This window comes from Sinocyclocheilus anshuiensis, unplaced genomic scaffold (assembly GCF_001515605.1).
Source record: "Sinocyclocheilus anshuiensis isolate Anshui unplaced genomic scaffold, SAMN03320099.WGS_v1.1 scaffold1373, whole genome shotgun sequence".
Lineage (NCBI taxonomy): Eukaryota > Metazoa > Chordata > Actinopteri > Cypriniformes > Cyprinidae > Sinocyclocheilus > Sinocyclocheilus anshuiensis.
Window position 1 is genome coordinate 468937 of NW_015548285.1, and position 9688 is coordinate 478624.

Below are 9688 nucleotides of genomic sequence, written 5' to 3' on the forward strand. Positions count from 1 at the left end.
TCTCCAGACTGGACTATTGTAATGCTCTCTTGGCGGGCCTTCCGGCATGCACTATCAAGCCTCTGCAACTGATCCAGAATGCAGCAGCGAGAGTGGTCTTCAATGAGCCAAAAAAAGCTCACGTTACTCCTCTCCTCATCAGGTTACACTGGCTACCAGTAGCCGCTCGCATCAAATTCAAGGTACTGATGCTTGCCTACAAGACAACCACTAGTGCTGCACCAATATACCTAAACTCGCTAGTTAAAACTTATGCGCCCTTTAGAAGCTTGCGTTCTGCAAGTGAACGGCGCCTTGTGGTGCTATCCCAAAGAGGCACAAAATCACTCTCACGGACCTTTTCCTGGACCTGCTAAATGATTAAATGTTAAGTCTCAAATTCAAATAAATACAAATTAAATAAAAAGTAACAAATAAATTAATAAATAAAAATACTGTAAATAAATTATAAATATTAGTCTCAATATGAACACTATAAACACAAGCGCAATAAAAACTAACAAAAAACATTAAAAAATAAATATTACCCAGATTCTATAAAAAAATACTATTGAGTTCCAATATAAATACAAACTAAATTAAATAAATAAATAAATAAATAATGAATAACTGAATGAATGTAAATAAAATTCTATAAATATATAAATTAAATAAATACTATTCAGTCTCAATGTGAACACTATAAATAAATAATGAATAAATAAATAAACACTAGCTAGATTCTATAAATAAATTATATACTATTGAGTTTCAATGTGAACACTATAAATACAACTAAATAAAATTAATAATTAAATAAATACTACCCAGATTCTATAAATAAATTCTGTAAGATACAATTGAGTTTCAATGTGAACACTATAAATACAAACAAATGAAATGAATGAATGGATGAATGTAAATAAATTTTATAAACGAATACTATTCAATCTTAATATTGTCACACACTGTCTTTAATAAATCCAAAACAAGGGGTAATCCACACTAGGAATGACTGTGACACATGAACATGACGTTAGTAGACCCGACAAAGACAGACAGCACAGACTGGGACTTAAATACATGGGGTAACGAGGGTAATTACAAGACACACCTGGATGACATGAACACAATCAAGCACGGGAGAAACTGGGTCACGGAGCACGTGGGGAGGGAAAACACAACAAAACAGGTCCATATTCCTGACAAATATGAACACTGCAAACTCAAACTAAATAAAAACTAAAAACTAACAAATGAATGAATAAATGAATGAATATTCAAATAAATATTAAAATCATAAAAATGAACAAACACTAATAAACAAATGAAATAATATTGTTGCATCTCAATATTGCCACTATAAATACAAACTAACTAAATAAACAAAAAAATATAAAACCTAAATAAAAAGTAAACAAACGAATGAATGAATGGCTACTATCCAGATTCATTTTACTCTTGACTCAGATATTTGTTTCATTTGAATCATAACTGAAGCAACGTTTCAGCAATCATTTTCCTCTGTGAGCTCTCCAAGGAAAAATAACATTTCTCCGCAGCTCATTTCACAGAATTGATCACTGAAACAATAACATAATTCATGAACGTGCTCAGATGTTTTGCTAACTCACAGGAAGGAATGAAGTCATAGTTACTTTGGCCAAGAGCCTTATTAACTAGACGCTGTATATTTAGTTTGATTAAAATCTCTAGAGTGATGTTCGGTTTCTCCGTCTGCAGCCTGTCTGCTCTTTCTAGCTCGAGTGAATATGTGAAGTGAAGGAGAGCAGTAGGTTTCGTCTGTCTGGTGGCGCAAGTTCTTTCTCACACATCTCAAATCGTTCCGGACACAAAGCCAATTATCTGAAAGGCCAAACGAGAGCTCTCTAAACCAGAGGGAGAGAGCGAGGGAGACGGAGAAATAGCGAACTAACCAGATGCAGATAAAAGTGTTCATACTGACACAAACACTGACTCTCTGAATCATTTCTAGCAGCAAACAATTATATTACAACAATATAGGAACATTATAACTAATAATATATTAATATTATAACTCTTAATAATAAAATATTATAATAGTATAACAAAACTATAAAAGTATATAAATAATACTAAAATAACAGTCACATTACATTGCATGTTTAATTCAACGAGTGTATCATCAAGATGTTATCATCTTTTGAAAAAAATATATATACTGTATATATTTATTTAGCATTTTTAACCCAATTCTGTGTAAAATATCTGACCTTTTGGCAGACCAATCAAATAATTAATCAAGATGAAAATCATAACAGTTGACAGTGAGTAACAGTTGATACTGCTTTCTTTTTTTGACAGACAGCACTAGTGACGTAAAAATGCAGTGATTATTCATATCTGTGTTATCTGTGTTACCACTCTCGCTCACTTTCTCTTTTGTCTCAATTTCTCTCCCACACACTTTTTGCTTTTTCTGTCTGCATCTGTCAATCTCTTTCTCAACCCCTTCTTGCAAACGTGGCTGTTTTATTTCTGGCTGAATGATTTTCTGTCTGCGCAGCGATGAGCCTGCTGCGCTTTAAGGAACAGGAGAGGACGAGGATTAATGAAGCAGATGTAAACAAGCTGAACACAGAGGTTATTCCTCCAAAATACTCCCAGTTCAAAAACACAGAGACACTAAAGTCACTGCATTACATGCACAAAAATGTCAAACCAAGCAGCATTTACTCTAAAGAAAAACAGCACAAGCACACAATTCAAACTAAATATTTCACATAAAATGTTTGTTATATCATCAAATGCAAGATCAAATGCATTTGAAGGTATAAATTACAGGTGTCTGTGCTCAGAATGACCTTGAGTTCACTAAATCCATATTTTGCAGCTACTGTACACACTCCTTCCCCACCAATGACAGCTTTGAGTTTAACAAGGGTTTCAATTACTGGTGTTTTAATGGTTTGCAGATATCTTGAAACTGACGCTTAATTCTCTGCTGGTAAGCATGTTGCTCTCCGTTGCGGTTGAGGGTACTATTGTCGTCTAATTAGCTTAACCGCCCCCAGAGGATGCTGATTTGTACGGCTAAAATTTGCCAAGAATTTAATGGCTTTGAAGCAAGGCTGAAAGACGAGATGTCTGAACACACATAATCGAACACTTTACCTTCTTCTCATCAAGTTTGTTAAAATGAAGTTTCCTTCATACCTTACAGTGCATTTAACTGCTAAGAAAAACATTCATATTATTTATTACTTGTTTTTAGGTTCATATACTCTGCCGTTCAAAGGTTTGGGGTCAATAAGATTTTTTTTTTCTTATGCTCACCAAGGCTTCAATTGTTTGATTAAAAATACAGTAAAAACAGCAATATTGTGAAATACTTTTACTATTTAAAATAACTGTTTTCTTTTTTAAATATATTGTAATGTAATTTATTCCTGTGCTGCAAAGCTGAATTTTCAGCATCATTACTCCAGTCTTCAGTGTCACGTGATCCTTCAGAAATCATTCTAATATGCTGATTTGACAAGAAACATTTCTTATTATTATAAATGCTGAAAATAGTGCTAATCAATTTTTTTTTATGAAAACATTCATATATTTTCCATTTGCAGGATTCTTTGCTGAACAGAAAGTTCAAAAGAACAGCATTTATTCGGAATAGAACAACATAAATGTAACATCTTTTATAACATCATAAATGCCAACTGTAATTTTTTTTTATCAATTTAACGCATCCTTGCTCAATAAAAGTGTTAATTTCTTATCTTACTGAGTCCAAACCTTTGACAGGTAGTGTACATTTAAACATGCACATCTTGTAATATTTTGCCATTTTTGTTCACCTTAAAACGACTTAAAAAAAATCTCACCCACTCACTGCTGAATCAAACTGAAACAAAACTAAAGGATTGCCTTTTGAAATAAGCCTCTATTCTGCCTATTGCTCTGAAAAGAATAGCAATGACAACCTACAGCACATCTGGTTTTAGATTGCGGTTGGTTATTGAAAAACACGCAGGTTTTGGCACTGAAGTAATTCCACATGTAAAACTTTTACTGTTCAGTAAATTCGCCACCAAGTGTCTTTCTAGCAACTCAAGCTGTTTTACACCTTATAATCTGTTATATTCTGCTCCAAACAGTCAGAACTATATGGAGTGTCCTTGAGGCTGCAAACACATGAATCAGAGTCAAAGTGCTTTCTCTCCATCTTCCTCTCGGCCCATTTATCCACATCCCACTGGATGAGTCCTCCAGCTCTCACAAAAATAACATCTCTTCTCTGTAATTGCTGACAGGTGTCACAGCCCTGCTTCCTGTTTGCCACAATACCTGAATACCTCTATAGGGGACGGATGACACATTTAGTACACGCCGAGCGAAATGAACACAATGAACGCAAGTTCTAGTTAATTTAGTATATTGAGGTTCTGGGAGAGATGGAGAATCATGAGTTATTCTTTCAGAAGAAGGACTGAGAGTGAGATGGGAAGACAGAATGGAAAACACGCTAGATGGAATGTTGCATTGTAACAGTTCCAAATCTCTTCTATGAATTGAACTGTTCAATTCAATGAGTCAGTTAAAAAAATGATTCAGCAGCTCTTTGATGGTTGCTGACATCCCCATCTGGCATATTACATGCTCTTACACAGTCCAATAAAGCCATATGGTTGCAAAAATTACAGTTTTTCTCATGAGTTTCAATAATAAGAGTGTTTGTTGTCATTTCATGTATCCCATTTCAGCTTGATAAAATATAAAGAGACTTAAATATAATTTAGTTACACAATTGTTCAAAAGTTTGTGGGTAGTAAAATGAGTAAAGAACTTAATACTCAGCAAGGATGCACTAAATTAATCAAAAGTGACAGTAAAGGCATTTATAATGTTTAAAAAAACATTTAAAATTTTCGAAATTTCTGTCCAACACAAAATCATGAAGAAAAATGTATCACAATATTCAACATTTTTAAACATTGATAATAATCAGAAATGTTTCTTGAGCGGCAAATCAGCGTATTAGGATGATTTCTGAAGGGTCATGTGACACTGAAGACTGGAGTAATGATGCTAAAAATTCAGCTTCGATCACAGCAATAAATTACATTTTTAAATATATTCACATAGAAAACCATTATTTTAAATTGTAATAATATTTCCCTTTTTTTCTACAGTTTTTACTGCATTTTCTAATAAACGAAGCCTTGGTAAGCATGAGAGTCTTCTTTCAATAACAATATCTTATTGATCCCAAACTTTAGAACGGTTGCGTACGAAAATGTAATTTAATTAAATTACTGTCACACTACGGTGAGATACACGCACGAAGAAGGCGAAGATAGATGCAAATAGTCATTAATAGTCCACAATAGGGCAAACAACAGACGGACGGGCAGGAAGAACACGTAGGGACTAATGCCGAGTTCACACTGCACGATTTTCAAACTCGTCGGATCGCCTGGTGCAGGGTTGCCAGGTTTTTGCTACAAAACCCACCCAATTACTACTCAAAACTAGCCTGAAAATAGCCCAATTGCTTTCGAGGGGGTCCCCCAGTAAAAATCGCATTCGGGGGTAAAATACACATTTTTTTGGCGGGGTTCTCCTGGTACAATTCACATTCCAGGGCCTAAATATCACGTTATTGGGGTCGCTTCAACCTGCTGACATAAAAAACAACCGGCAGCAATCGCGGATTTGGCAACACTGGTCCGCAAACTACGTTTCATATAACTCCTCCCCGAACTTCCCGCTGCCCTGTATCTTTGGTCTCTCATTGGCTGTATGTCTATTTAGCATGCCAAATATTTTGCGGGTGTCAGCGACGCATCGGCGATTCCCTCAGATGGCGTCTTTGATAATTCACACTGCGTGATTGTCACTCGCGTGAACCTCATTTGCCTCCGATTTTGGGCATTTGTCGGCGATTCGCAAAACCTGTCGGCGAGTGAAAAATCGGGCTAAAATCGTGCAGTGTGAACTCGGCACAAGTAGACTGAACGATAAACAGTGAACTGAACACAACTTAAATAGGAGGGCTGATGAAGGTAATTAATGACACACACCTGAACCAAATAACAATAATCAGACATGAGGGAAAACTAGGTCACACAGAGCACATGGGGAAGGAAACACAACAAAACAGGTCCTTGAAGATGTGACAATGACATTTATTTAAAAAAAAATATATATTTTTTATTGTAATCAGCTATTAAAGTAACTTATATTTTGCCCCATTGGTCAAAATCTTTGTTTACAAAAATGCTCTTACTATCAGCTCACTCATCAGTTCACGGTTCACTGTGAATCAGACATGTGCAAAAGAGGCGGCTCTCACTGTTTGATGCAGTCGGATTGAAAATTACTCTAGAAAGGGAAAACTTTAGCCGTTATCATTTCCTGTTCATCTTTCACACTGTAATTGGAAGATCAAACGCACTGGTTTATGTAAGAGAATTCCATACTAGATGTACACTTCACATTTTGCCACATTTGGTCATCTGGATATTCCATGCATATACTCTGTATACATATTATACTGTATATACTGTAAATGGGTTTGATAGCCTTTGCTCTCTCTTACCAAACTCTTCGTCATCTTTAGGGTCGTGCAGGGCAATTCGCTCCAAGCATCTCTCCTCCTCACGTTTGATGACGCAGTTGGAGATCTCTGAATGTATGGGCCACATCTGAATCAACAAACAGATAAAACACATAAATAAACCAGAACAGCACAAGAGCAGGACGAATAAACAGCAGCAACAAACAGGATACATTTGCGCCACAAAAACCATCATGTTTCCAATAACAACTTGCCTGCATATAAACAAGATGAAAAATCGACCTGCAAAATCTGTGCTGGTCCCGTCTATTTATCCCTCTGTGGGTAAATAAAAAAACTTTCACAAACTTTATCTTTAAGTTGTGTTATTTCTGTCTATAGGGTTTGTTACTGGGTTGCATTGAATGTCCATCGCTGTAAAAATCCAGCTAAAACTGGTTGTCCTCAAAAACACCCTCAGGCTACCCAAGATGTAGATGAATTATTGTAGATGAGAACAGATTTAGAGAAATGTAGCATTACATCACTTGCTCACAAGTTGAGCTTCTGCAGTGAATGGGTGCCGTCAGAATGAGAGTCCAAACAGCTGATAAAAACATCACAATAATCCACAAGTAATCCACACCACTCCAATCCATCAGTTAACGTCTTAGAAACAAATCTATCTGTAAGACATGTATGACTTTAAAAGTATCCTCTATCCATAATTTCGATTTCTCCAGTGAAAAAGTCATCTTGTCTGAATCAAAAGAGAAATATACACAGATCAAGCACCGTTTACAAGTGAAAAACAGTGAAAAACAGTTCTAACAATATATTGGTAGATTTTGATGTGTGAAGACAACAGGAGATGGACTTTTTTTTACTGGCCAAATGGTTATTATTCATTATGGACTCATATTTTAACCCAAAGCAATGATTTCAAGTTAAAACATCTTAATGATGGATTTGTTTCTTACAAACTTTTTTCTTCACAAGATGTTAATAGATGGACTGGAGTGGTGTGAATTGCTTGTGGATTATTGAGATGTTTTTATCAGCTGTTTGGCCTCTCATTCTGACGGCACCCATTCACTGCAGAGGATCCACTGGTGAGCAAGTGATGTAATGCTACATTTCTCCAAATCTGTTCTGATGAAGAAACAAACCCATCTGGGCTGCGTTTCTCGATAACGATTGATCTTAGCACTTAAGAGCGTTTTCTACGAGTCTTTTTACGATCGTTCGTTAAGAGCGTTTTCTACAAGTCATTTTACGATCGTTCATTATTGTTTCACGTGCGTTTCCCAAAAATTCACTTAACGCAATCGCACGTAGCTGTGCTTTAAGTGCTACTTAGGAGTCGCTATCCATTTGTCAAGTGCTGAAATGTCACCTTATAGAATGGCTCGTAATTGTAGTAAACACTCGTTTATTGAAATGTTAACCTAATGCTGCGTTCCAGACAACTCTGATATAATATAATATAATATAATATAATATAATATAATATATTATATTATATTATATTACATTTATACAATAATATTATACTTTACATAAAAATATACAATATACTTTATACAAACATATATATTATAGTATATAATATCTATATAGAGAAGTTATTTCCGGGTTCAATACATTGGTTTTCGTGCACGTCAGTAAGTCATTGAGAGATTTTTTCCCCCCAGTCTTTGAAGCATATTTCCTACATTACTTCTTTTATTCATTTTTTTTTTTGTTCAGTCATTTAATTTAGATGTGTATTTCTATTTTTTCTGCCCTTTTTAATTATTTCATTTATAAATTAATTAAAAAAAACAAACAAAAAAACTATTAATAAAGTGTAGAATACAGTACAATCAGAACTTTATATTATAATCACATTGCACTTGAATATTGAATAAAGTGCGATCTGCCGATTGTCCTGCAGGTGACCGCTTAAATCTGTCTTCTTACGATGCACTTAGCACTTAGGGATTACTCCAGAGCACTACGATGATTTTCAAGTGCTACTTAAGTTACGATGCTTTTGGGAAGCAGACCGTAATATTAAGATCAGTCGTACAATCATTTTTACGAACTTCTTAGGCTTACGAAGCTTTTGGGAAACGCAGCCCTGGATGGCCCGAGGGTTAGTAAAGTTTCAGCACATTTTCATTTTTGGGTCAATTGGGTCAAAAATTGCATAGAAATGTGTGGAGCTGAGGTTTCTAGAACACACTTCTGTTGCCAAATTCTTCAAATTCTTTCAGATATTAACAACAAATGTGGTGTCAAAAATGCTAAACAATTTTTGTCTGTACTATGGTGTGATTTATACAGCACAATTGACGGGGATCAATTTAAATTTATAATAAAGTGCTAAATAATGACATTACGTCGTCTACTGTCCATTGATCCTAATGAAAAGCACTTGAGCAGCCAACTGTTGCTATGGTTACCTCCTCCTGCAACTTACTGAAAATACACACTCTGAGTAACTTGTAATCTAATGTTTGTTGTTACTGAAATGTTATGTGAAAGTCCTAAAATTTTGTATGTAAAATGAAGCATGTAATATTTTAGATATATACACTTGACCTCCTTTCATTTTGCCCTCCTTTGGGACATTCAAGCCTAAATTGGAGGGGTCAAGGGTCAGACCTCAAATTCACCAATCTAAAATGATCCTGTCTGTGGTCTGGATTGCAACAAAAATAAAAACTTCCCAGAAACACAAATAATTTAATAAATGACGGTTTCCATTTTTGTTGCTTCTGACCACACAGTGCCATCTGGATTCTGAATTCTACTGTATTTACAGACTCAATTACTAGGTTTTAATTTGACTCAATGTATCTTTATTTTTACTCAGTTTATGAATAACGTCTCAGGTTACTTATGTAACCATGATTCCCTGAGTAGGGAACGAGACACTGCGTCCTCTAGGGGTCGCTATGGGGAACGCCTCGTCGTGACCCGTGTCTGAAGCATACATTGAAAAAACGCCAACTCGTTAGCCGGCGACAGCCATGACGTCACTACCGGTGCGACTATAGTATAAATAGGCGCCGGGAGCTACACATCATTCACTTCTTCGTCTGAAGCTTGCGTCCGCAGCATGGCAAGAAACCTAGAGGACGCAGTGTCTCGTTCCCTACTCAGGGAACCATGGTTACATAA

The 9688-nt window shown here is 35.6% G+C and overlaps 1 protein-coding gene across 2 annotated transcripts in view; it reads right to left on the reverse strand.

Moving 5' to 3' along the window:
- LOC107655870 (pituitary adenylate cyclase-activating polypeptide type I receptor-like) overlaps positions 1 to 9688 on the reverse strand; it is a 31150-nt gene that overhangs the window by 15132 nt on the left and 6330 nt on the right. For both annotated transcript variants that reach the window (XM_016443478.1, XM_016443477.1), the window contains exon 3: positions 6563 to 6668. In XM_016443478.1, the coding sequence (XP_016298964.1) occupies positions 6563 to 6668 (106 nt within the window). The remainder of the gene's footprint in view (positions 1 to 6562; positions 6669 to 9688) is intronic.